Raw genomic sequence first — 27,725 nt, forward strand, 5'->3', positions numbered from 1 at the left:
TTTGATGATTTGTAGTTCCAACTTAGGTGGCAGCAAGTGGAAAAAGTCATTCATCTTCCCAAACAGCACCTGAATTTCTGCACTGAGCTTAGTTGTTTCTGAGAGGAAGGAGTGAAAGATAGGAGCTCACTTGCACTTACGGAGAATATGCTGATTTTTCAGTCACAGTGAAACACAGAATTTGGATTTTGATAGCTACTTTTTGCTAAACTATTTATACACTGCACTATAATACATTGGAGATAAAATACCCCTAATTTTTTGCCACAACATGATATCTGATAAATTGATTGTGCCAACTCGGAGACTAAAGAATTAATTTTTTTCTCATTTCAAGTGTCTTAAAAATACCAGTTGTCAGTAAAAGATAATTTTTCCCTATGACTGACTGTAATAACATCTTTGAACTGTCAAGCAAACTGTCTCTGAGTGACAGCTGAACTGTGTGTATTTCAAGAAGATCAAAAAATAATTTATGAGAGAGGTTTAAACTTACAGGGTGCTGAAAATTACAATGGAGGAGAGACAAATGTAAAAGCATAAAATATTCAAATATTTTGAATTTTTTTTTGATAAGTCACAGTTCTTACTTGTCCATTTTGTTAGGTATCATTATGCTGCCTCACGCTTTTCATGTGATGAGGTTTCATGAGATTAAAAATAAAGGTAATAGGAGTCCCTGTCATTTTGGGTTTGAGCTGGTGGTTTGAATGCTGGATTCAAGGGATCTCCCTGCACCTACGTGGCATCCTCAGTGGTTTCCAGGATGTGGGGGCCTTAACAGGGGTGAGCTGTGAAAGCTAGAATACGTTTTTTGAAGGTCGAGATTAAGGAAAGTTTATAATTAAAACCACAGACATACTGTTGATCAGAAGTATTTAGAAGATACAATTTTATGTGCTAAAAAAAAAAATAAAAATCTTTAACTCAGACATGCTATTTGAGCCATCCTGATTTGTTTCCAGATGAATTTCTAGTCCGTACAAACTGGACAAATAAACCTAACACATGCTTTTGTTGCTGTGTTTTTACAAATGTATTAAAAAGCCTTAGCAACTGGGAAGTCCTAAGTAATTTACATATTCTACATCAAAACTGTGTTGTTTGATCTTTAGAGTTGAAGTACGAGTATGAATATTTTTGTAGAAAAATTAATCAAAGAGAAAACCAGCACTTTTCTTGTGCCACGTCTCCACCTAGAAGTGGTTACTGCCTAAAATGTGACCATAGTCTTGCAGAGTTTGTGTAGTCAGTGTCTGTGCAACTATTAATAAAATTATTCAGGCTGTCCGTGTGTTAAAACAACTCTGAAAGTGCTGTTTGAACGGTGGATTTGGGCTGTGGATGGTGCAGGCACAGCTGATACATGCGACGCTCATCTTGAGCCACACAGAGGCACTTCTGTGGATTAAAAACCCCGGGAATTTAATTCCAGATTGGCCTGACTTGCCAGGCCTGTGACACACACTTGGCCATTTCGTATCACTCTGCTGTGACCTGCAGGCTGGGCTTTGAATGGGAACTGTTCCCGCAGCTGCACAAATCGCTGCTTTGGTGCACAACATTCTTGTTAAAGCAGCCAAACACACTCCTGCTCTTTGTGGTCTGCTCCTGTGCCTTGCCAGAGGCTGACAGTGCTGGGGCTCCCTCACGCCTTGGGTGCTTCCCTGCGGGCAGTCTCACCTTCTGCCATGTCCTCCCTCACACGAGCGCAAAGGGAGCTGCGGGCGAAACACTGAGGGGGACACACTGAGGCGGCTCGGCATAGGGGGAACACAAGCTGCCCGTGGAGGGGAAGCAGGACATGGTTCTCAGGGCAGTGGAGGGCGGGAGGCGGCGGGTCCCTCACAGGTCCCCTGACGGGTCCCGGGGCGGCGGGTCCCTCACGGAGGTCCCCTCACGGGTCCCCTGACGGCCCCCCACTGCTGCCCAGACGCGCGAGAGCCCTCACGCGCCTCTCCCTCCCCACCGCGCAGGCCGCGGCGCGCGCGAGGGCGCGGCCGTTCCCCGCGCAGGCCACGGCGTGGCGGGGCGGGGCGGGCCGCGCAGGCGCGGTGGGTCGCAAAGTTGGCGGGTTCTCCCCACCCGTGGCGCCCCGCGCATGGGCGCGCCCCGCTGTCAGTTCCGGCTGTTTGTCCGGAAGTGGCTCCGGCCGAGCCTTCCGCGCCCCCCCGGATATCCCCCCCGATCCCGCCCGCACCCGCCCCCGCCGACTGGCCATGGCCCGGACTACGACCACTTTCTGTCAAAGCTGCTCATCATTCGGCGACAGCGGTGAGCGCGCGCTGGCGCGCCCCGTGGGGCGCGGTAGGCGCTGGCAGGGTGTCCGCCCTTCGGGCCGTTGAGGGCCTGAGGGCGCGTCGGGCGCGGGGCAAGCGGGGAGGGGGCGACCTCCTCCTCCTCTTCCTCTTCTTTCTGCTGCTGCTCCCGGGGCACCCCCGGTTCCTGGGCTGTGCCGGGACCCCCCGCGCTGTGTGTGAATGGGGGGGCGCGTTCGCTCGGGCGTTCGCGGGGTTTTATCTGGTGAACCTGCGGAACTGGCTGCCGCAGGATAGTATGGTAAATAGCTTGACTGCGTTTGGGAAAAGGCAGATTGGGCACGTAGAAGTCAGGACAGCACTGGCAGTGCTGCCGGCATCAGCCCTGGCAAGCGCGTGTTTTGACGGCGCCCACTACTCTGTTGCTGGGATGAGGAGGGAATTCCCTTCTCCTGCTGACTGGCGGTTTAAAGATCGATGGGAAGGGCTGGCTGCCCTAGGGACCACTGTTTCCAGTGTGGCAACTACTACGTTTTGATAGTCATTGTTATCTTAATTATTCCATAAGACACTTTCTGTGCTTTAGCCTGAAGTCTCACTTCTAGAGTTGGTCACTTTTTTTGAATAAATCCTTGAAGAGTTGGTAGCTTTGTGTATTTCTGCTTATAGTATAGAATGCAAACATCTATAAACAGAAAATAAAGGGGTAGTTTGAGTTTCTTCAGAACAGACCCCTAAATTCTTCTGCAGCAGCTTCAGAAAGCTCTGGAGGGCTGAGAACTCAGCCTGTGTCTGGTGCTTTAGTCTTGGTACGTAAGAACTGGGACTGGGAAGATTTCTGCCTTCAAGTCCAGTTCAGTGCTGGTAACACTCCAGTAGCTCACAGTTTAATTTCCATAGACTGGGGAAGATTGCATCCACCCTCCTCTTTAGCAGAGGTGTGGTCCTGGGGCGGCAGGTCCCGGCATGCAGCGAGGAACAGCTCTTGGATGAAAGTGTAAAGTTGCACTATCTTACCAGTTGTCACCTTCAGAAGCTTTAGCTATATTTAAAAGTGTTTATTCTACATGAAACTGTGTCTGCATGGAGGGATCTAAGGAGGGAGAAAGAGCAACAGCTTCAGAACAGCTAAAACCCCAGGCAGTTTTGGGAGCCTGAGGATTATTACAACCAAATGCTGCATTCCGAGTAAAGCAGTAGCTCTGCTGCTTGCTGATGAGCTTCAAAACTGTTCAGGCAAGACAAACAGGGTGGTGAGAACTCTGAGGAAGACTTCTCTTCATTTTAAACAATTAAATCAGATTTCTTAACTGAGTCTTCTTGAGCAAAGTCCCTACAGTGTATCCAGTGAAAGGAAAGAAGTGTTGTGAGAATTCTCGGGCTGCCTGTGGTTCTCTGTTGTAATTAAATCTCACTGTGTAGTTTGAGTATTGATTTTTCTTTGGTTTTGTTTTTGCTAACCCCAACAGGAAGGCTTTCTCCCTGCTTTCACAAAACAAGTTTGCTTGCCTTGTTTATTGACGTTTATTCCCTGCAATAGGAAGCAGACTGACACTGGATAGGATGATTCTGGCACATCTGCTTTCCCCTGTATGCAAATCTGTCAAGAGGGTAGTAGGTTTGTGTGTTTTTAGAACAGGTCATCCTGAGAAGCTGCTGGTGATTTCAGCTGTGCCAGATATTTAAAAATAATACAGATGATCTGTGCTTTGCATCTGCTTCTTTAATTCACTCTGCTGTTCAGTGGAATATGGCTCTTGGAAACCCTGTCTGGCGCTGAAATTTGCTTTTAATTTTGATTGTGTGGGCAACAGGCCTTTTTGTTTGTTTGTTTCATTTTGCTGTCTTCAACAGGCTGAGGCTCTTGTCTTCAGATCTTCAAATAGCTCTGTGTGGGAAGTGGGGGGTCACCAAGAGTGTGGTTTCTCTATGTGTGAACAGTGTGGGTCAGAGGCAGTGTTTGTTTAGTGAGATCCTTGTCATCGGGAGTGTGGAGAACTTCCTGAGTTCGGGAGGTTTCTTCTCCCTGGGAGCTGCCAGCGTGCTGGGAGCAGTGCAGGCTGTGCAGAGCAGGCTGTGCAGTGCAGGGCAGTGTGACAGAGCAGTGTCATGTGCAGCTCTGCAGCGTCGCCCAGGGCCGGCTGACTTTGGAGAAGGTGGTGTGGTCTGACAGGTCTGTGGGTTCTGGCATCTCTGCTTGCTTTTTACTAAGCTGGAGGCCAAGGCCAAGAAGCATAGCACTTGCTGAAACATTTTTATTTTATTTTATTTTTTATTTAATTTTATTTTCTTTCATGTTATTCTTTTTTCTTAGCTGACTGGTATTTTGCAGAGGTTTAGCTTCTGTTGAATAACAAGTCCTCTGTTAAAGTTCAGGAACTGCTCTGCTACCTCTGTTGAGCTCAGAGCTATTGACTATGTGCACGCTGTAACTGTATTTTTTAGAAGCTTTTTTCCCTCCTTTCCCTTCCTTCTTAGATTGGTAATAATAAGAAGTGAGCATGGCTTCTCCAGATGGCTGGTGGTTTCAACTCTTTGCAAACGAGGCCTGGCTCACTGGAATTTTGCAGATTTTTAGGTTGGTTTTTATTTTTTGTTGGTAGCTATCAGCACATGCCAGCACCTGAAAACTACTGGAGTTCTGCACTGTCTTTGCATAGGTCTTTTATTCAGAAGAACTTGCAAGTTATACATCATCAAAATAATTAACTTGAATAACTTTTACCTGAAAAGATTTAATAGATAATTACCCTGGTGAAGTTGAATTTCCTACTCATGCCATAGCAGATTTATTTTGGGGAGGAAAGGTTATTAACAGCAGAGATGTTATGCAGAGATAACAATGTGGAGGCATTTGGATACCCAGATTCCCCTGGCTGGCTGTGCAGGAATGAGTTTCTTACAGTTCATGTCTGAAGCACTGTGAAAAATGCTTCCCTGCAAGAGGGTGTGATCAGGATGCAAACAATGTTTTATGGAAAACCTGGATGAAGTGCTACTCAAAGCACTTGGAGAAATGTTTCGTGGAACATTTTGGCAGCTTCAGAAAGGTGTGTTAGATGTGTAACAGGCCTATTTTGGATGGCAGTACAGAACAGTGATTCCAAATTCCTCTGTTTGGTTTAGGCTTCCATTAAACTGTGGCCATGAGAAGCTTTATAGTACCAAGCCTTGGTCTGATTATTGTCAGAGCAGTCCAAATTCCAGCAGGGCACAGAGAATGGGAGGTGGGCAGTGGAATTCAATAGAGTGGTTCAGAGCAGTGTTCTGAGCCCTTGTTAATTAGCAGGACATGCCCCTTTTTGGCTCTTTCCTTAGCAGATTTAAGCCTACTGGTTGTAAACTTGCTTTTAGTTATTACTCTTCTCTGACCTCTTGAACTGACCAGTGCAGAAGGTACTGTTGGAGGTTTTGCTGAGGGCTGGAGGAAGGAAGGGACAACCCCCCCCCGCACTGCTACCAGAAGCATCCTGAGCCTTGGGGTGACTGTGCTTGGTCAAATCTCTGAGGAGAGTGCTGAGATGAACAGTCAAGGTGGATGGTACCAAATGATCTGCTGAGAAAATACCTGAGTTACAGTTAAAAATGCGATGGATGGGCACTGTTACTTTGGGTTACCTGATACCCAAGATGATGTATTCAAAGATCTTGCTGTGTTTGTTTGTCATAGGTGTGGGCAAGAGCAGTTTGCTGTTGCGTTTTGCAGATAATACCTTCTCAGGTGAGTGGTTTGTTTACTTCAATAAGTGAAATGCTCCAGCTTTGCTCCAGTGCTGCTGGTTGGCAAGAAGTTGTTCTGCATTTGCCCGCTGATAGCTGTACTAGGAACACATCATGTTTCTAACTTTGCATCTCTTGGTATAAGCCTGCACAGGCCATCCTGTCTGGTCTTCACTTGAAACTGAAAGTCCCACAGTATTTAAATACTGACGTGGTTACAGAAATAGCTTTGGTGTTTGAGCTTATGCTGTACTCTCTGCAGACTTCCCATTAGCCATTTGGAGTTTAGATTGATTCAATGTTGTGGTAAACCACTTATATTTGTGATATAACCAGTTTATTGGGAGGAAACTTTTAGAACAGACTGTATTCAAAGTCAGTGTTTGCACAAGTATTTACAGGAGAGCTTTGTCTCAACATTTTCACAAGTGAAATACTCTCCTAGTTACTGTTTCTTGAGATATTTGGGTGCTTACTCTTGATCACCAAGAAGAATAATTTTGTTTTGTAGCCCTGACCTTTAAATTTTAAGGGTGGCACAGAAGAAATGACTTTATGACTAGGAAAAAAAGCTGTTTTCTGCAGATAAAAATACGCAGACCAGCATGACTTAAGGCATTTTAAACAGTAAGCAGATATGGGGAACCTTGTTCTCCTGTCCAGTCCGAGAGTTGCTGCCAAGCAGCGCTCAGAAGTGTGCTTTGGGACATCCAAAATAAACAAGACTTGAGTTCTGACTTACCCACACTTTCCCTCCAGGCAGCTACATCACTACCATTGGAGTGGATTTTAAAATCCGGACAGTTGAGATCAATGGAGAGAAGGTGAAACTCCAGATCTGGGACACAGCTGGCCAGGAGCGCTTCCGGACCATCACATCAACGTGAGTATCGCTGGGCTTTGTGCTGTGCAGCTCTGGGGGCAGATCTTGTAGTTCAGCGTTGGGGTTGAGGTGTTTGGATGTTGCATTTGATGAGGTAACCGTGGCTTTGTGGTCTGCACAGTGGGACTTCTCTCCCAGCTGACTGTGGTGGTGATACCTTGTGGCCTAGGTTTGGAACTAGGATTTCAGATTTCCTCACTCTTCTGTGCATTTCCATGGTGGCTTTGACTTATTCCTCTGCTGGTAGTTTCCAAATGGTAGAACCAGAGTTATTTCATTGCATATAGCAGAAAACTGGTCTCTGTAGCCTGTCCAAGATTGCCCTCTGATTAAATGCACTGCAGAAGCACAGAGTGCAAACCCTCTGTCAGTGTCATACAAGTAATGAACAGCTTGGAGATTGAAGAACAGGATTTCTGATACTTAGTTTTCCTTTAGGACAAATGCGTTTTAGCAGCTATCTTTGTGTGGAGCTCTGCTGAAGCAGACATGATATTAACCTTTTCCTTGGTTGGAGTTCAGATTCAAGCTCATTGTCCTTTTGAACAGTGTGTGCAGAGCTTTTCCGGTTCCTGAAGAAACCACACCCAGGGCTGCGGCAGTGGGAACTAAGAATAAAATGTGTTTGTAAACTGATTGCAGTAAAGGTGGCACTGCTCACTGTTGCACTGGGGGAAGAGGGAGAAGTACATTAGGAAATGGAACTTTTGTTTCCTTGGGTATGAACCGAAAATAGTAATTCTTAAAGACCCAGGTGTTTCACTTGGTCTTTCATGACTCACTTCAGCTTTGGCCCCTGTTTTGGAGGAGGATCTCTGATGAATTGGTTAATTTACTCAGACATGACAATGAGATTGGTTGCATGTGTGCTATGTCTGAACAGCTAGAAATGGCAAAATTGAAGCCGATGTGTGCGCTTCCCCTTTCCTCTGCGCTCCTGTACGGACATTACTGGATTACTCCCATTGTTTCTTAAGTGTTTGGCTTGAAAAAACTCAGTTGCCTCTTGTAGGGTTCCTGTGTGTGACATCACTTCTTGTTTCAGAGCTGCAGGCAGCTCTGGGAAGGAAGTGGTGAGGGGGAGGCAGCAGAGCGGTGCTGCGGCCCCATCAGCTGTGACAGGCGAGTCAGAGTGCCCCAATTACTGCTGAGTCAGCAAACGGCCTTCCTGTTTGCAGATTCCCTGACTCGGAGCTGCGTTAATGAGCGCCGGGTCGTGGGGCTGAGGCCAGCTAGTTTAGAAAGCCGTGGTATCCAGCCCTGAACAGGGAACACCAGGAAAGGAGGATTCCTTTTGTGAACAGGGATAGCTGCAGATTGACTTGGTGTAGTGTTTTATGTCATTTTTTTTTTTTAATTAACATTTAAAATAGATAAGCTGAAAGGGTTTGAGGGTGTTTGTGCCATGATCTGTTGGAACTCTGCTACTGCTTCCTTTTGCATAGCTTTTTACCCAAGTGAGGTATGTTTTATTCTGGGGGTAGTGAAAGCCCCAGTTTTCCTGTCTTATCTCTGCTAAAGTAGTTACAGAGTCTGGGAAGAAAGATTTGAATTTTGTGCCGTTTTAAGTAAAGAAGTTCATGTGTCCAAGTGCATTTAAAAGGTCGAGGAAAACACTTTGGGAATGCTGATTACATGGACACAAGGATTCCTCTTGCTGCTAGGCTGGCAAGCTAGTCCAGCATTCCTAATCCAGGAGATAAGTTTTGGATTTTAGAAATGGTTCTGCCTTTTTTTTTTTTTTCTATCTGTTGGCAAAGTAATACTATGACTGATTTACCCATCCCAAACTGAGTGACAAATCAGTTGCTAGTACTTACAAAGGGGCTTGGCTGTCAAATCATGGGTGGAGTGTGAGTGCCCTGTCAACAGAATGTAGTAGTCTATCTAGTCTTTGACTAGACTGAGGTTTACACTGAATATAAAAGGTGTTCCTTCATTATTACAGTAGGCCAGGAAGTCCCTTTACAGTGAAAGGCAGAGTTCAGATTGATGTTGAGCCAAGGCTGGCAAGCAAGCCTGAAATTAGAGCCCATCTGGTAATTACAGTAATAGGTTGGAAGTACTGCTGTTTGGACTTAGAATTGCAAAATGGTAGAGGTGGTAGGAAGTTAATAGTGGAAAATTGGGAAGCATTAAAAGGTTGTACTGGTTTGATTTTACTTGACTACAGCTACAGAAGCTGTAAAACAGAATAAAACTGTTAAGGAACAGAAATCATGTTGATCTGGAATATTCTGCAGAAGTTCAAGAAAACTAAACTAGATCAGAATTTCATACTGGGAAGTATAAAGGCAGCTGTTTTTATTGTCTGTTAAATGTGGAAATACTGGGATAGCTGGTGCCTAGTGGGAGGAGAGGCCAAGCTGTGTGAATTTGGTTGGCATGGAATGTCATCCAAATTAAATTTAAATTCACCAGAGATTTAGCATGCCAGGACACAGCTGTATTAGCAGGAACAATTAAGATGCATGAACAATCAGTCCCTGCACTTGCTTTGCTCTTGCAGACAGGACTACTTTGTCCTGATTCAGGACTGTGGGTTTAGGGATTTCAGCTTTACATGATAGTTGTCAGATGCCAGTTCAGGATGAACAGTGAGAGCCATGGTGTCCCTTGGAATGGCGTGTTCAGGAGAGGGATAAGCTTTTTGAGATGGTAGAATTGCTGTGTCATGTAAACCAGGTATGACTGTTAAAACAGTGGTCTGTTTGACCTGTGACAATAGATGTGCTCCCAGGAACCTGAAAGAAAGATGAGTATGAAATCAGATTATTAGAAGTCTTTGGAAATGGTTAGAATTCTACGTGAATGAAAAGCAAGGAAATGTGTGCTACAAAGTAGTGAAATGTTAACAAAGAAGTTGGATTAAACCAGTGACCTATCCTTCACATTTGGCAGTTACCTGCTTTCCTGGCAAAATGAACATCTGGGCCCTACTGAATGATGTAGTCAGTCATACTGTGTCTCTTTTAAAGCTGACTTAGCTACTGCTGTGCTTCATGAAACCGACTGATAGAACTCCAGATGTTAATACTGGGAAGCATTTAGGAGAGGGAATATGAGAACCTTCTCACTGGTATCTTGCAGTAGGGAGTCCCCAGTAAATGGCAGATGTTCCCTCCTGCTTAGTAAAGCCGTGTTCAGACTGGAGGGGAGGATGATGGTGGCCAAAGGACACGGTGAGTTTGGTCACCACTTCTGAAGATCCTCTGTGCCAAGTCTGCAGTATTACTAGGTAGTGTGTCAAAGGCAGTAAGCTTATGTCTTTAGGCTTTAAATTTAATTCTGATGGTAGAATAAACAACTTAGGTGGTTTTTTCCAACTTAAATGTTGGCATTCTTAAGCCTCTTCCACACCAAAGCCAAATGTAAAGCCTTCAGATCTAGGGAACTCTTCCAACCAAAGCATCCTGCAGTATATACAGGTCAAGTTTATTTGTTTTTCACCTCAACAGGATACTTTCATGGACACTCTAAACATGAATGACTGGTCTATAATGTTTTTTCCATATTTCACTGAGGTGTTTATCACCAGGAGCAGTAGCAGGTGCTGGTTTTGGAGGTTTGCAGGGTACATGGCAGAGCGTGCCCACCATACAGAGGGCAGCTGGCATCAGTCAGTCCTCCAATGGGGGGCTGAGATTGAGAACTTCATTTCTCTTCCACTCTCATTTCTGTGGTATCCATCTTCCCTAAAATGTGGATGGGAAGGAAATAAGACATTCTTTCCCTTGTGTCAAAGCCTCAACTACCTCTTGGTTGCCAAAAGCACAAAATTTACACCTACTCCTCCCTGAATGCCAAAAGCCCCATCTGTTCTCTACTCGCCAAAGCCCACAACTTGTTATAAAAGCAATTCTGCACTGCATCATTCTGGAAGTTGAAGTATGGGGTAGGATAAATCAGATTTTGTTTTCTAGTACTGTCCTGTATTTGGGGTTGGAGAATCTTTGCTGTACTTGTTAAGTTTACAGTGTTATCTAGGATGCAGAAGTGCATCAAACAACTGATAGAAAATAGCATGACCAGCCTTTTGAGAGAAATTGTGTATAATGGGGCTTAAGAGTTAGAGAATAACAGGTAGTCATGGTCTTTTCTCTCAGGCTTATTGCTCTTAGTAATGACAGCCAATGGAGAAAAATGACACTTAAGGACAGATGAGGGGTTGGTAACCTTTCTAGAACGATGTGCCAGACAATTTTCCCTTCCAAAAATAGAAGCAGTGTGTGCTGGTAGGCACTCAGCAGGAGTCAGGGGTTGCTGTCTTGCACAAAGGAAGATATTCTGATAAATTGGTTGGCAATATTAGTGCTTTGTGTCTGGAACTCCCAGCTCCTGCAGAGTTTTGGTTGCCGTGGTGGTCTCTGTTGCCGGGTCCAGCCCACGGTCCTCGTCCCAGGAGCGAAAACAGAGCGTGTTGACGACCTGTCAGGAGCGGGATCTGAACGTGCTGGCTGCGTGTTTTCTGCTCCCCGACATCATGTGCTTTGCTTAGAAGAAAATCTAGGTGCGTGGGCAAGGTAGGAGCAGCAGGATGCTCCGTGGGGTCCTCTGGTTTGGGTGACAGGATCACCAGGCTCGCTGGTGTGCGCAGCAGAACGAAGCAGCTCTGCGTAGGTGTAGCTGAACCACCGCGCTTCTCCAAAGGCTCGGTGTTGTCTTTGCAAGTGTAATGCTCAGAGTTAGGGAGGAAGTGGTAGGTCAGCCTGAGGGCTGCTGAACTAATAGACTATTAGGTGATATGGGAGAGTTTGGAGATAATTAGTTTATTGTTCAGCTGTAGAGAAATCCAGTGTGTTGGTCCCTCTCTGATGCTATCTCACCAAACAGTATTCATCAAAACCAGTGTGCAGTGTGTCAAGAGAGGGTGGGTTGTTTTTGCAACATGTGGATTCAGGCCATGGAATACTTTTTCCTCTAAAGGATCTAAGTTATGAATTAAAGTAGAGCTTGTAACAAAGTAAAGCACAAATGCAGTGCTGTAGCAGGTTTTGAAGCTGTTAAAGGAACTGACTGTGAATGGAATAGAACATTTGGCAGTGCAGGATCTCTTACGGGCTGGGAATAAGTAATTCTTACCTGAGTTAGTTCTTGCCAGGGAAAGTGAATGTACAGCATAAATTACTGATAAAACATGGTGTGGGAGAAGTATTTGACTGCCTTCTGCAAGTGCCCAGATGAGCAGTAGGAGCAGACTGTTCTACTTCTGTAGAGCAGGTATCATGTCATGGAGGAGTGCTGATACCCTGGGATGCTGAGATCAGGAGAGGAAGGTGTGTGACTGTGAGTGGTATGTGCCTCTCTGGAAGTCTGTCTGATGATCTATAAAGGCAGGTGGCTTCTGTTGTAGAAGGATGATGAGGCTGGAGGTGGGAAGAGACTGTGATTTGTTCACAAGTGCATCAGTAGCAAAGTGAGCTGAAGCTTCGAGATCTTCTGAAAGGTGTGTTGGGGTTGAATTCAAAGGCTTTGAGGTTCAAAGGTGTGTTCACTGAGATGGAATAAATTATGAAAGAGGAGCAGAATGGTCACAGTGGAGATCCCTGAAGTGCAGTGGAAGGGAGAGTGCTACATGTGGTAAGAGAGCAAGGACTAGGAGTACTGTCAAAATTTAAGGGAAGATCCTCAATACTGTATGCTGGTTTCTTGAATTTGTTTTATCAAAAATTTTAATGTACATATGAAAGAGGAGAGGAGGAAAGGAAAAGAACAAAGCTACACATAACATAAAAAATGGATGCTGGTGAAGACTTCACTATCAGCTGTTTTAATTACTTTTTTTTTTGGGGTGGGGGGCAAAGTTGCCTAATTTGCAGTAGGGAACATACCTGGTAACCTTGTGAATGTGGCTGAAAACCAATAAGGTGGAGCTTGCTGTTTTTCATACAGCATTTTCCTGGTGCACACACTGCCTGCCTTTGGTAGGTTCGTGCAGGTGATGATGTTGGAACTTGAATTCAGATATTTTTCTTGCCTATCAGAATTGCTCACTGTCCTTTAAAGGTGCTGGTTGCCCAAGATTAATGGGAATAAACTGAAATGAAGCTTATTTTTAATGGCTAAAGGTAGCAGAGCGCAGTGAATGCACATATGGAGTCGATCTGTTGAGTAGGAAGGTGTGATCAGAACACAGTCGCTCAACAAGACAGAAATTTTTGTGAGCTCAAGAGAGCTGTGATTGAGGGTTGAGTATATTTGGAGATCTGCTGAAATTTTAGTCTGTAAGTGATCTTTCACAGATAACAAAATTACTGCAGAAACTCGATGTGGCTTGTACAGCACCAGGGTTCACATCACAGCCAGTTCTGAGGGACATGCTGGGGTTGTGCTGCCTTTGGTCACGGAGCTGGAAGACAATATTAACATTTGAAGGTCTTGACAACCTGAACAAGGAAGTTATTATCAGCCTTTGGACTTTGAAGCCTACTTGTACAGACTGAACAAGCAGGGAGGTCTGTAGGTTTAGAGGAATAGCATGTGATCAAGCTGTTATAAAAGAATTAAATGAGTCTTCATTGAAAGAAAATGGAGGCACTTGATTGCTGTAACTTGTGGATTTGTTAGGAATCCTGTGGAGGCTAAGTAAAAGAGCTGAGAAGGTGACACCCAGCTTAACATTTACTGTCCTTTGCTGCTCCACAGGTATTACAGAGGAACACATGGGGTCATTGTTGTCTACGACGTAACAAGTGCAGAATCTTTTGTGAATGTAAAACGGTGGTTGCATGAAATTAATCAAAATTGTGACGATGTCTGCCGGATACTGGGTAAATAATCAGAGTTACATCATCTCATTCAGTGGGCTCACCTGCCAAAGTGCCAAACTGACTCTTCTTTTCTTTCCTTTCCTTTTTCAGTGGGGAATAAGAATGATGACCCAGAGCGAAAAGTGGTAGAAACAGAAGATGCCTATAAATTTGCTGGGCAGATGGAGATCCAATTGTTTGAGACCAGCGCCAAAGAAAATATTAATGTGGAAGAGGTAATGTAATATTCAGAGGAGTGTAGATACAACCATTTGGGGATAGTGGCGTGGGGAAAAAATAAAAATTACATTCTTCCCATTGAGGAAGAAAGATGAAGTGCTTTGTACGAGTTGCAAGTAGGTAAAATGTCAAAAAGAGACATCCAGCTGTGCTTGGAAGAGTTGGGGAAGCGAAATGAAGGAGCCCACGCTGCTATTTTCAGTAGCTTTGCAGTGCTCACATATTAGACAGGGTCTCAGAAAAGACTTGTCATTAGGGAGAATGCTTGTAGGAGGTAGGACTGCCCAGTCTTTACTCGTGGCCTCAGCTGCCAAACTGACCTGTTTTTATTTACTGATTTGGAAAAGGGGATAGAGGTGCTATCAATTTATCTTGGGAGTGGGTTGGGAAGGTACTGGATTTCCTCTTGGCCTGTAGTGGGTTGGGGAAGATCTCTGAAGCATTACTGAAATACCTAGAACAGTGGAGTCTCTTCAAAAGAGCAGCACCCCCACAGGAGCCAGCCTGAGTTCTGGGGAGCTCTGACCACGCTTGTTTCTCTTGCAGATGTTTAATTGCATTACAGAGCTTGTCCTGCGAGCAAAGAAAGAAAACTTAGCAAAGCAGCAACAGCAGCAACAGAACGATGTGGTGAAGCTAACGAAGAACAGTAAAAGGAAGAAGAGGTGCTGCTAATGCCCTTTCCCTGCTGCAGAGACTCTGCTCTCAGACAGATCAGCCCCTCCAGCTAGACTCGGGCAATTCCACTGGGGCAGGCTTTGGGAGGACTTTCTCAGTTTTGTGCCGTTATTTAAAGATTATTTTTTTCTCCATGTTTTCTATCAAGAGGCGCTGGCACCTTACCACTTCAGTGCCAAGAAGGTATCGGATGGAATCTTGCCCCCCTCTCCTCCCCTGCTCATTCCAGTGCGCCTTGTAGACAAGAAGGACGTTGCCTACCAAGTGGACTAATTAACCCAAGAGTTTGTATATAATGTATATTGCTTTAACCAGCCTCGCCTCCCTGTTGTCGCTTTGGCTTCTGCCTTCTTAATGTCAACCAATCATGGACTGCAGAGTTCATCTTTTTAAAGAAATAGTACAAAGTTCTTAACTCGAGGTGGCCCCAGGCTGGCAGCGACTGCTTCCCGGGGCCTCTGGCTGCATTTCTGTTGGGCTCCAGGCTGGCAACTGGTGCCCCTGGGGCCTCTGGCTTCTCCTGGAGTCCCAGGCTTTTACTGGGGCTCAGGCTGTGTTTTTCTAGGTACCAGGATTGCAGGTGTCACTGCTGGAGCCTGGGGTTTCACTTCACCAGCCCCTGGGCTGGCAGCTGGTGCTGCTGCTGGGGCCTTGAATTTCAGTTTGCCGTGGTCCAGATTTGTGGCTGGATCCTTGGGTTTCACCTCCTTGTGCTGCAGCCCAGCTGTACCTGTGCTCTCCTGTAGTTTGTATCAAGATACTGGAAAACAAACTGACCTGCAGAAGTGGGATTTATTTGGATAAAACCTTTTTTTTTTTTTTTTTTTTAAAGCAAAGTTTGACTCTTTGACCTCTGCTTCTGGTTCTGCCGGTGTCCTAAGTGAGGGTCCATTTCTTTTGAGAAGAACAAAATTCATGTGATTCTGCCAAAAAACCCAAACTTCTCCTTGTTGCCCTGTCCACAGATAGGCAATCTGAACTTGAATGTGAATTTTGGTGGCAAAGCTTTTGTTTTTTGAGAGAGAAAAGGCATGAAAATAAATCCAGCTGTTCTGGGTTGATGTCTGAATATGAAAGCTGCTGCAGGATCATTCCCAGAATTCTTCTGTTAGGAAGGAGGACTGCTGTTTAATGCAAAGAAATGGAAAGCTTGCTTGCTTGGGTTATGTGGTGGTGGAGGATCACCCTTGGAAACAAACTGGGCTCACTGTGCTCAATGTTTTCCTGGCCCTTGTTGGCCTTTCTGGGAAAACAAGGGCTCAGTTCCTCAGCCTGAATAGATGTAGTTAAAGGTGGAGAGTGTATGTGTGTGTAACTAAAATATCAAATGTCTGGGCTGAAAGGACATGCTCAGCACCTGAATAATTGCCTAAATAATATTAAAAAATAATTTTTCCTTAAAATGACTAAAAGGCATGGAGGGTATGACTTCCTTTAAGGCCTTGAAGGTGGGCATACTCAGTGTGTCTGTAAGTGGCCCTATGGAATTGCTGGCCTTAGTTTGGTAGGATGTGATTCACTGCTGTCCATGAGCTTGGAGTCAGCCCACTTCTCTCCCTTCCTCCCCCTTCCCCCAGGAGAGGCTAAATTTTAGTCACTTATTTTGCCTGCATTTTTTTAGATTTTTCGGGTTGTGGTAAAAGCCCCGATCATACAATCACGTCACAGTCAATCACTTTAAAGACTTTTTACAAAATGCAAACAATGAATGTGTAACACATGGTTTTTTTAATCAGTTCAGGTGCTGGGAATATGTATCCAGCTGCCTTCACCCGTCTCTTTTCTTCACATATCTTGCATTGGTAACCCAAGAATAAGAGTGAGCTGGGATGATACTGCTGGAGTGAGCTCTGATAATTGTAAGACTTGAGTGGCTGTGGAAAGTGGTGGCTGAATTCCCACCAGTCCATCCTTGTCTGCTCTCTGGTGTTGAATGTGGTGTGTGCCAGGAGGAGCTGGGCCATCCCTGGAGCCTTCCCGTGGGAATGGAGCTGTCCTATGATAGTTACCCCTTGCAGAGTAAAGGGCCCAGCTGTGTTAACTTTGGGACTCTTGTGGTAGCGTGTGTGCAGATCTAGGAGGGAGTAACTTCATATAGGCAGAAGTACAGAAAATGTCTGAATTTACTGGAAATGATGCAATAAAATGAGGAAATGGTGCACCCAAGCCTGGAGTGTTCTCTTATATGGAAAAGTTGGTCCTCTTTGAGTCCAGGTCTTGGTGGCCATGGTTTGAACTCTGCCAATCCAGGTTTCCATCTTTCTGGCTTAAAGTGGGAATTTCTTTTTTTTTTTCCCCCAGAGCTGGCTGTAGAGGAGCAGTAACCTCTGCTCTTGCCACAACTATTCACTTGGAAGGGGTGGGGACTGTGTCTCTAGTGGTGCTGATGTGAAGTTTCCTAAATGTTGAGCAATGGAATGTCTAACTGGTTTGCTAGGATTATTTCTGTAATGAAAGTTTCTAATTATGCTTTTTAAATAATTTTAAAAAACTAAAAATAAAGGTTACAAGCTGCCAAATCTTTTTTTTTTTTGAGGCTCTGTTTCCTCTGCTGACCAGCACCTGGAGGTGGAGGGTGGCAAGCCAGGGGTGAGCTCTGCTGCTGTATTGTTTTTTTCCTGGGAGGGGATATTGACAAAACCACAATTAATGCTTTCAAATGTCCAGTTGCTATTTTAGTTTTAAATGTGAATGAAGAGTAAGCTGGAACTGGTAACTTATTTCTGCGTGATGCTTGTGATTGTGCTGTAATCTTTTGTCTTTCTGTTCAACAAGAAGTCTTGAGTGAGCTTTGAAAGCTCCTCCAAGGCAGCAGGGGTCAGCCCCTGAGGTGATTAAAAAGCATCTGGAGTCTGTCCTCACTTTCCCAGGAAATTAATGTGTGTTTAATTAATCTGTGCAGGAACTCTGCAGCCGTGGCTGTGTGTGCTGCCCTCAGCATCCCCTTGCCCTGCTGCCCTCCATGCACGAGCAGCTGCCCAGGGCAAGGCCTCACTCCTGGCGAGGTGTGATGGAAACTGCTGTGGGAAGGTGCCTTTCTCCATCTGCACCCTTCTGGTAGGACTAGGGAGAGGGGAATCCTGAGCACGTGGGGATGGTGTGAACTGTGGCTGGTGCAAGCTGGAGATGTGTCACTGTCTGTGTGTTGTGTCTAAACTCCTTACACTTTGAATCTGCCTCCATATAACAGCCAGTAAAACAACACAAGTGGCTGGAAGGTGGGATGATTTACCAGCTCCTCTGGTAAATCAGATGCTTCAAATGTTTTTTTTTTTCTCCTGGCCCGTTCTCTTCTGAACACACACAAGTGCTTTACGTGGCTGAATTTCTTGGGATGATGCAGCATTAAAGATGCTGTTGGGTGTTAAATGACAGTTCAAAAAATGAGCTTGTTTTGCAGCTAAGCACAGTAAGCAGTGAGAGCTGAGACGGTATCTTATAAATGATCTGTTTTATTCTGAAGAGAACTATTTACAAAAGAAGTAGAGCATTGTTTTTACTAAAAATATGCCTTTATAGATTTTTGTAATATGTATCTTATAAAAACCATACATTTATTTACATTACTGCTACATACAAAAATTACAGCACTGTGGTATATGTACATATCTATAGATACATTCTTTCTGCTTGTCCCTGCTGTGTGCTTTTTCCCTCTCGATCCAAGGGAATCATTGCTGCAGCACCCAGACACTTCCTTTCTTGGCTTTTTGGTTCAAACAATCTTGCTTTTTATAGCTGAGTGGGGAGTAGAGAGTTTGCCTGATGGAGAGGCAAATCTGGAATTTACCATCCTAAGTAGGACAAGTGCATTGGCCCTGCCTGCAGCCTCCCTTCCTGCTTCCCTGTGCAAAATTATTCTGTTGTCATTAGCTGATCTGCTGTTCACCTGGATGGCAAGTTGCTGATCTAAGTTTGTAATAAGATAAAGTGCTAGTGACTTGCCTTTCAGTTACACTTGTTCCTTGTTTACAGTGGCTTCCCTTACAGAGTTTGTGAAGGGGAGACTGATCCCTTTTCCCTCAGGCTTTGCCCAAACAGTCACCTGTTACTGAACTGCGGGAAAGTCCTTTGTAACCCTAATCTCAGCAGGCATCTCTTCTCTGTGCAATATTTGAACAGTGACTGTGCAGCACTACTGCTTTATTTACCATTATCTCAAAAGCAAGGCTGAGGGTTGTGTTTAGAGCTGCTGATCCCACGCCTTAAATCTCCTTTGAGATCCTGAGTACCTGCCGGATTAATGCGCTTCCTCCATCTCATCCACTGGAGCCGATGTGTCCTTTATGCCATGTGTGTCCTGGGAGCATCAGGTACCACGAGTGAAGTGTCTTCTAACCAGCACTGCAAGGCTGATTCCAGGCTCCTGGCTGTGACTGGATGGAGGTGAGTGTTTTGATGACAGTGCGAAGTGAAGTGGTCGGGACCTTGTTAAAACACAGTGTGACAAATGAGTGTGAAGGACTGCACGGGTGAGGGTTTTGAAGACAGAACGACAAAACCTAGCTGCTATGTTAAGGCAGTTTCTGTTCCTGTGGAGTAGCAGCTCAGCACAAGGAGGTCTCCTTTGGTGTGTTGTCCAGTTCATTACACCCAGTTCTCTTGTATTTCTGGGTTTAGTAGTGCAACTAAGTCTTTAGGGTTAAGGGGCTAGTTTGAAGAAACCATACCCAACTGGCACCTTGGAACACGCTGACTTTCCTCTTGCAATCTCTTCCATCACTCTTATTAAATACATAAAACTGCAGTGGGATTAAGGATTTTCCTTAAATGAAGAGATGTGCTGTGCCTCCCCCTGCAAGTGAATGAGTCGCTTTCTTCAGCAAACATGTAGCAGAAGGCACCTTTCTTCATCTCATTACTGCATCTTCATGGGATAACTTAAGGCCCTTGCCTTTGGATTGCATCCATCCATCCATCCTCACGGGGGTAGAGTCCCACACAGCTGCTGGGCATGTGGCTTGAAGAGAGAGCTGGTGGGGCCTGGGAAGTGACAACTGACAACAGAAAAAAGGTCCGTGAGGACCGAGATGTTCACGTGGCTCTCCCACGATAAGCAGAGCATCCTTTTCAGGGTGTAACTGTTCACAGGTATTGCTGGCATCCGTGAACCCTCCTTCTGCAGGTATCAAAGGTTATGTTAATGCATGTGGGTGTAACAGTCCTGGCAGCAGGAGATGCAGAGCATGTGCCTCATGTCTTTGTCCTGTGGAGAGTCACAGTACAGGTAAGACAGGAGGATGAGGACTCACCATCCTGAGAGCACTTGGCACTGTGCTACATCCCTTTCCCTCGCTTGCACAAGTGGATACAAGCAGATACTCAACAGTTGAGCATTGCCTAGAAAGGAGAGGCCAAGGTTCAGTTTCCTTCCCTGCCTGTGAGACTTCGGGTTCTTTTCCCCATAAGCATCAAGCTGTATTGGTGGGGCTTTGCCCAAGTATTTCCTGGAGCAGGCTCTGCAATCCAGGTTTCATTGCTTTCAAGTAAATGGGTCTTACCACTCAGCTCTTTACCATAGCTTCCAACCTCAGAGTACTCTGCTTCTTGTACCATGGAGCTATCTGAGTGCAAGATGATTTAATATCAGTGCAGTAGTTTCATGCTAACAAGGAAATATGGGAATGCTCAAATCTTTGTAGGCAGAAAGGATATTTGTACTGAGGTATTATGGATGTTCTATCCCATAGGTAAGTTGAATAATAAAACCCAAGCCACCAGCCTCTTACCTGCTGCTTAGAAGAAGGTTTTTGATACCTAATTCTAGCAGAAAGCTTGTTCCTGTAAATAGTGAGCAGAGAGAGCAGCTCCCTGTAGGATGGTGTTTTAGCACCAAAGTTGCTGAGCAGGGCAGAGCTGAAGGTGTACCCAGCTCTGTTTCCTGTGGGACAGTGTAGGTGGTGGCCTGTTTAAAGCAGCAGGGAGACAACTTAGGGCCTGTGGGTATCATAAACTGCAAGAATGTGTGAAAATTGCATGACAGCAGCAGGACATCTCTGAACTGAGCCTGGCATTCCTCACTGGCTTATGATGGTAGACTGTGTTAAAGAGAAGAGCTGTAAGGTGCCTATCCAGTGCAGAGGGAAGGTCCTTAATTGAGTATTGCAGGATTTCCAGCACTGCTGTGTGCATACACCAAAAAAGTCACGTTGCTTCTTGTTGATGAAGTCGTGCAAGGCAGGCTCTGATCATCTTTGATCAGTAGGAGGTTTGGCTCCCTGCTTGCCAAAGGGCTGAGAAGTAACTTGCAGGCAGGGACAAGTACTCCTCCTTTCTGCCGGGCCCCAGCCAATGTTACTGCATAGGGCAGAGTAACCTGCAGGCTTTCCAGAGTTTTGTAGACACCCTGATGGCCTTTGGCCTCAGTGAAGGCAGATGCCAGTGTGCTTTCTGAGGACTGAGTGCCAACCCAGTGTCAAAGACCCACTGACATCATTATGGGTAGGCTTTCAGTGAATTATTAGTTGGGCTTTTGGGGGCCTATCCAGTTAAAATGACAGGTTTCTTCTCTGTTTGGGAGGTGTGCATGGCTTTGGGGAGAAGTGTGTGACTTGCTGAAGCTCCTCAACTACCTTTGGTCATCAGAGGGACAGCAGCTGCCCCAGGACCAAACACCCACAACTTTAATCCAGTCTGTAATCTGTTGTAGATGGTCAGTCTCTTGGGGAGAAATCCTTAACATTCTGTGTAGCTACAGACTGCAACTCTTACCTCTGTAACAGGAGGGAGCTGGAGAAGACAGTGACACCAGCAATCTGCCCCCTGCCCTGAGCTGTGAGGAGCCTGGATTCCCAGCGAGGGTGAACAGCCACGCAGAGCTGCAGGTGCCCAGGCAGGATCTGCAGTGAGGGCTCAACTTCCACCACAGAGAAAGCTACATTTGTCAAAACATGGCAGTGCTGGGGCCAGAGTGACTCCAGTCTTGGTGGGATGGATGAAGGATGTCACAGCTGCCAGGACTGGAGGGTGGTATAAATGACTCCCCTCTCTTCTCTTACATTCAGCCTCTTCTTCCCCCTGTGCTCACTGTGACAGCAGTTCTCAATCCCCTGCACTGCTCTGTCTTGGGGCTGCTTATTTCCTTCTCCAGCATGAGAATGCTTTTAAGACAATCAGAGTATTCTTCACAGCAGAAACTGGACTGTGCCGAAGCGCTAAAATATACCCTGAAGTTTATCACTTCACTTATAGAATAAGAAAAGTTTCTTTCTATTAGTATCACATTGTCAATTTGCAAATCTCCAATTCTTGTAAACATTTGGTTCAGACCAGGTGCGGTGTAAATAGTGCAGAGTCTCAAGGGTTAACTCCTTTGCCCCCTTCTTTTTTACTCAGTGGATCAGACTTGGGTCCATCAGCAAGCTGGGCAGCTGCCCCACTCCCCATCTTGAAGCAGGAACTGTTGGAGAGTTTTCTCTTTTTCAAATCAATTTTTCTTGAAAAAGGAAAAGAGACGGTTTCCTTCCGCCCCGACGGGCTCGTCCCCCTGCTGCTCCGGCCTGAACGCGGGGGAGGGTCTGGCACTCCGCTTGGCTCCGGAGCCACTGGAGAAGGAATAAGCAAGCTGGCTCCATTCCTTCGGGTGTTTGTCCATCAGCTGCTGGTCAATGACCCTGTGCATGTCATCCTGCAGCAGAGGGAGAGGAGAGGGGTGTTAGTGGCAGCTGATGCTCCACGGGAGCTCGCGCCGGGATGCGGCTGAAATGGGTATGAAACGTGCAGTGATGAGATGGAGCAGGGATGACAAGAGTGGGGACAGGTCTGAGCCCCCACCCGACAGCAGGCTCAGCTGTGCTTGCTGCTGTGAGGCTTTTCAGTGAGCCAGGAAGATAAATCACACAGTTCTGAGGGATAAATCACTCAGGTGCTCTCACCCAGGAGCACTGAGCCTGCTTGGGACCCTGTGACACCCCTGAACTATGTTCCTCCGCTGTCTGCAGCTTGTAGATGTCCCCTTTGGGGGGAGAAATAAATAAAAAGAACAAATGCAGCTGAAAGCAGATGCTGGAAGAAGGAAGGGTCTGTGCTGAGCAGGCCTGTGTGTGCACTGTGGGGAGCAGGCAGGTGTGGCAGAGCTGCCAGCACAGCCACGTTAGTGGGGCTTCTTCGGGGAAGGTGCTGAGGGGCTGGGGAAGGTGTCGGGGCTGTCCAGACCCCACGTGAGCTTTGCACCAGACTTACCAAAGAGAAGTGAGCTCATCCCTTAAATCTGCTCCTTCCCCCAGAGCAGAGCAGTGGAAGCAATCTGACTGACAGCTCGGCATGAACTGGGGCTTTTGAGATGTACCAGAAATTCTCTGGTTTTGTCCACGTTTGCAGCACAGTGGAATTACTCTACACAAAATAATTAGCCAGTTCTGTTGCCAGTAACGGTGTGCTGCTGTGCTCCTTGAAAACATGGCTATCAATCCTACAGATTTTAAACCTTCAAATCCATTACTTCTGCTCTAATTGCATGTTTAAACTGCAGCTTAGTGAAAATGTGTGTCCACAAACTAGCCCTACAGGAGGAATCAAATGTTCTCCAGCAGCTTGGTCCCTGATTAGGACTGAAGGCACTATCTGGTGAGAACAAGGATTCTCTGGATGGGCTGCAGTGGTGGAAGTGCTGTTCATTTGGCACCTCATGCAAGGCAGCCTGTCAGGGAAGCACCAGGACAGAAGGGAAGGTGCTGCCATTGCCCAGCAGGTGACCCAGGTGCTCTGTGGAATCAAATCAGCCAAGTAGAAGTGGAAACTTAAACGATGTTTAATCTCTTGTTGCAGCATTTTCTGCAGGGAAAAGGATCAATAGCCATGACCTGGACCTGAATTTATTATGGGGACTTTCCCTGGGGGAGCAGGAGGGTGCAGAGCTACAGACTGGGGAAGCTTTGGATCTTTTAAGAGCAGGGCTGGAGAGAGGAAAGGCAGAGGGAGAGTTGAAGAGGTTAAGGTAAACATCAGTATTAAGATGAAACAGGTTTCCAGAGCTGAAGCTGCCATGTGAAAATGTATGGCACTGGGATTTTGAAGGCACCTCTTCTAGTAAATGAAGTAGGTACCCAGGCTCCTGCATGGCAGATCTGTGTCCTTGATCAAGCACACGACAAGGGGTGAGTATGATTTATATATATTTTTTTATATATATACACAAAAAATATTTTATATATATATAAAAATACAATATGCACTATTGAGAGTGCACTGTGTTTGGGCCCCTGTCTGTCAGATGTGTGAATCAGAGAGCACAGCACTTGGCTGTGGAGGTTTTTTGCTTGTGTCCTATTTTATAGCCTGTATGATTATGTGTTTACAGAACAGAGTAATCTTGTTGAGAGTCCTTGGTAAAATGCAGACTAGAAGGGTGCAAGAACAAAATGCTATCAGATTAAAGCTTTTACTTATGCCCAGCTAAAGCAGAGACTCTTATTCTATTTTATCAGAAACATTCACCTTTGGAAAACAGTCCCCAAAATACATAAATCACCTGACTTGTTTTGTGCCTCTGTGGTTGAGCTGCTGTTCTGGGGACATTAGGTGTTGGAAACTATTTTGCTGCTGTGTAATAATGCTTTTGGTCAGTAAGTTGGAGACAACTTACTGCTGTGCTAGTGGGCCTGGGCCTCACCTCAGAGCTGGTGGGAGCAGCTCTGGGGTTGTTGTATTGCTGCAATAGGACCTGTTGTTAAACCCTAAGCTGGGTTTACTCTAGCACTAAATACTAAGTGTACTAAGTAGGTCTCAAATACCACCCATCCAAACTGAAGCAGAACTTGGATCCAGACAGCTCCTATGCCAGTCTCTATTTCAGGAAGTTTTCCAGATCCTTGATAAGTGGATACAGAGGGTTAATAATATGTGCACCTCAGCCTGGCTTTTCCCGTGGTGATCTGGTAAAAGCCTCACCATGGGGACAAGGGGTTTCTACCCCTCGTGCCCTGGCCTGGTGCTGGGGTGGGGTGTGTGTGTGCAGGATATTGTGGGTAATGGAGACCCCCCACTGGCCCCTCTTGCCAGATGATGGTGAGGGCAGAGAAGGATGTGGGTGATGGTGGCAGCAGATGGAGCAGGCAAGGGGATGGCGGGTGTTGGCGAGGGTGTGGGGAGCTCACCTCAAAGGCAGGAGGGGTGTACGACTAAAGCTGTTGGTACAGGAACTGAGAAAGGCCACTAGATCAGAAACCAAAGGAGCCAGATAGTAAAAAGCCCTGAGGAAGCAAACTGTAAGCAGGAGAAAGAAAAGAAAAGAAGAAAAAAAAAAAAAAAGAGAGAAACGAAAACACAGTGGAGTTGAGACAGGAGCGAGGTTGTACGGGAAAGGTTTCTACTGGTCAGGCTGGTTTTTAGCAGAGTTGGGGTCTTGCATGGTCTGCAACAAATCACTCTAAATGGCACAGACCTTTTGATTCTGCTTTATTTGGTGTTAAAGTAGCCCTCCCTCAGTGCTGGTTCTGGGGGGAGACAGCTTTGCCTGCTCTCAAGGGCTCTCTGCCTTGACGAGGGTTTTCCCCACTGACCCCAAGCAGAGCATCTCCAGGGCAGCTGTGGGACTGCCATGGGTTTGGTTTTTTTACCTTGGTGGAGAGCTGGGATTTTAGCTTCTCCGTCTTGATGGATCTTCTGAGTTGATGAAAACAGTGCAGCAACAGTCATAACAACCCCTCTGCCTCCCACTCTCCCACCTTTCTGGTCCTTTATGGAAATGCATGGACATGCTGTGTCCACACATCCCCCAGGCTGTACCTGCTGGGGACACCTCCTGCACGGACCCCTCCCCTCCAGGGGCACAGCAGGTTACTCTGCCATGTGCATGTTCCCCATTCTGCTTGCAGCCATGAGATACAGTCTGTTTAAATGAGTGTTCCTGTATCATGAACAGCTCTCAGCTGGACACCTTGGAGCAGGGAGGGCAGCTCAGCCCCCTGAGCCCCACTGCACCACTGGCTCCTGCAGAGCCAAAACCAAACCCCACAATCTACGGGCTGAGAACGCAGCAAACCCACAGGGAGGGGGGACAGTCACCCAAAGGTGCCTCTGGGACCATGTGCCACCCAGACCCTGCCCTGTGGGGCCAGGGCTGCTCACCTGCCAGGCCTCCAGCTGCTGCGAGAGGTTCACCTTCTGCTGGATGGCATCCAGCAGTTGGCTGTTGAGGGACATCATGTCGATCTTGCACTTGCTCAGCTCCACCTCCACTGCATTCTTCCTGTGGGGATCACAGAAATTGGGGCACGTGACTTCTCTTTTTTATTTTCTTTTTCTTTTTTTTTTTTAAAGCAAGAGTTAAAAATATCCTTGAGGAGAAGTCAACAATTTCTTTCATTGGCAAGTCCTCGCTTCCTAAACTGTTCATCTCCATTCTATTCTGGACAATCTATTAATTTGAAGAGTGGGACAGAGCTGTTGACATCATTACTATAAAACCAGCAGATTTCTGGTAAGCACACAATGAAGAATACAAAAAGAAAATCAGATGCACTGCTGTGTAAGGTAATATTGTGCCTGGATAATGTGCACCACCTGCCATTTAAGTAGAGATCTAAAACATGGTAAAATCTATATATAAACATTCTTTCCTTTTCTTCTGTTTACTAATGCATAGAAAAGAACAGTATGTGCTAAAAATCAAATGACCTGTGTCTAACCACTTGATCAATAAATTGAAATATCAAACAAACAAACAGACAAAACCTTTAAAGAGTACAATTGTGCTTTTACTTGGTACTTGGACTGAAGGAAGGAATGAAAGGAGAGCTTATCACAGCAAATGCTTTTAAAGAATGACAAACTGTTAAAACTGTTTGAATTAAATGTTATGCTTTAAGGAGAGATCCCAATTTCAATGGGGTTGGGAACACCACTGCTGCATTTCTTTCCAGGCATTTGATGGCCACTGGGCCTGTAACACCATGGACAAGGTTGCCCAAAGGGCCCTGAGTGCTCAGTGGCTGAGATGTTCCAGCTGCTACTGGACAGGAATTATCCTTCAGGATGGAGTAAGCTGCCCAAGCTGGGAGATGCTGCTCACCATACTGGGAGCACAACAGGTGAGCACAAAGCTTAAGTTTTCAATTAACTGCTGTGTGATGGGAAGCTGTAACATGACTTGCTGGGAACCATCTTTCCTTGCAAACATTTTCGAGAGAAATAATTACATCTTATTAACTGTAGCTAATTCCTCCCCTCCTAATAGCTCCCTTGTGCTCCCCTGCAGAAGAGCAATTTGAGAACTTGTGTTTATATTCCAGGTACTGGTTGCTTAACACTTCCTATTATAGGATCCTGTTTTCCTATTGCTTCCCATGTTGCCAAACTTCAGCTTCAAGCAAAAATTTTCCACGCCAGATGTCTGCCTTGGGCAGTGATTTTATTTCTGTTCAGAGTCAGGGATTTTTTGGGGGAGGGGTTCAACAAAAGCGACTTAACCCTTGAGGTGTGAGGTGGGAAGCATATCACGAGCCTCCCAGGAGGTTCAGTGCCTGGGAACAGCCCACTCGGTCTGGGAGGGATGTTTTCATTTCCAGCAACAAGTCGCTCTTGTCTGCTTTCACTTGCTGCCACTTTCTGCTCATTAATCACCCGTCACTCCCCCCTGCACACTCCTCTCGTCCCCGTTCCCGAGGCTCCTGTGCTGCACGACAGTGAGCCGTAAATATTGGTGCTTTGTGCCAGCAGGGTCATTAGTGGACTGGAGAAACTGTGCCCTTCCACTCCCGGCTCTGGTTTGAGCACCTTAGACAGGCTTTTGCTGCCGAGCTCCCCCTCGCTGGCTGGATATTACCCGGGGATTGATGGCAGCGTGTTGCCATGGCCACAGCACAGCCCGCAACCCACACGCACTGGAAATGTCAGAACCACCTCTCTCTGCGCCTGGCAGACAGCTGGGATGCTCCTGATCCTTGCCAACAGATGGAGGTGTTACAGGGGACAGCGATGGGAATTCGGTAGCCAGCTACCTGGGCAAGAGCAGCAGGGATGATCAGGGCACTTCAAGAAAGGTGAAGGGATGGTGCAGGCTGATTTAGCTCCTGCACCTTCAGAGCTGCAATGCTCCTGTGCTTCTCCTCTTGCCTGGGGCTTGAGTTTCCCTAAGAAGATGGACTTGTGGTGTCCTGGTTCATCTGCTTATTGAAGGGATTACCACATATATCCTTTCTAGCTGGAGCACAGAGGTGTGAATGTTTCTGCCCCTCTCCTCGGGGCAAAGAGTTCTCA

At 46.1% G+C, this 27,725-nt stretch overlaps 2 protein-coding genes across 6 annotated transcripts in view; one reads left to right on the forward strand and one right to left on the reverse strand.

The window, feature by feature from the left end:
- Positions 1-2,126: 2,126 nt before the first annotated feature.
- RAB35 (RAB35, member RAS oncogene family) lies at positions 2,127-17,047 on the forward strand. The gene is made up of 6 exons (XM_018081878.2): positions 2,127-2,274; positions 5,929-5,979; positions 6,738-6,861; positions 13,507-13,631; positions 13,722-13,846; positions 14,397-17,047. Exons 1-6 carry the CDS (start codon positions 2,220-2,222, stop codon positions 14,523-14,525), a joined length of 609 nt encoding a protein of 202 aa, XP_017937367.2. The 5' UTR covers positions 2,127-2,219; the 3' UTR covers positions 14,526-17,047.
- A 2,391-nt stretch (positions 17,048-19,438) lies between these two features.
- The window catches only part of BICDL1 (BICD family like cargo adaptor 1), a 48,418-nt gene continuing 40,131 nt past the window's right edge, over positions 19,439-27,725 (reverse strand). For 2 of the 5 annotated variants that reach the window (XM_029963302.1, XM_029963301.1), the window contains 2 exons: positions 25,596-25,716; positions 19,439-22,155 (listed from right to left, as the gene is read on the reverse strand). In XM_029963302.1, the coding sequence (XP_029819162.1) occupies positions 21,955-22,155; positions 25,596-25,716 (322 nt within the window). In that variant the 3' untranslated portion in view covers positions 19,439-21,954. Of the gene's footprint in view, positions 22,156-24,622; positions 24,732-25,595; positions 25,717-27,725 lie in introns of all 5 variants that reach the window. The other 3 variants (XR_003916181.1, XR_003916182.1, XM_018081952.2) reach the window with 3 other exon arrangements.

The sequence above is a fragment of the Manacus vitellinus genome, unplaced genomic scaffold (genome assembly GCF_001715985.3).
Source record: "Manacus vitellinus isolate BGI_N305 unplaced genomic scaffold, ASM171598v3 scaffold_58_pilon, whole genome shotgun sequence".
In the NCBI taxonomy this organism is placed as follows: domain Eukaryota; kingdom Metazoa; phylum Chordata; class Aves; order Passeriformes; family Pipridae; genus Manacus; species Manacus vitellinus.

Coding starts and splice junctions, on each gene's coding strand:
- RAB35 (XM_018081878.2), top strand. CDS start 2,220: ATGGCCCGGACTACGACCACTTTCTGTCAAAGCTGCTCATCATTCGGC. Junction 2,275..5,928: donor CTCATCATTCGGCGACAGCG/GTGAGCGCGCGC, acceptor TGTTTGTCATAG/GTGTGGGCAAGAGCAGTTTG. Junction 13,847..14,396: donor AAAATATTAATGTGGAAGAG/GTAATGTAATAT, acceptor TTTCTCTTGCAG/ATGTTTAATTGCATTACAGA.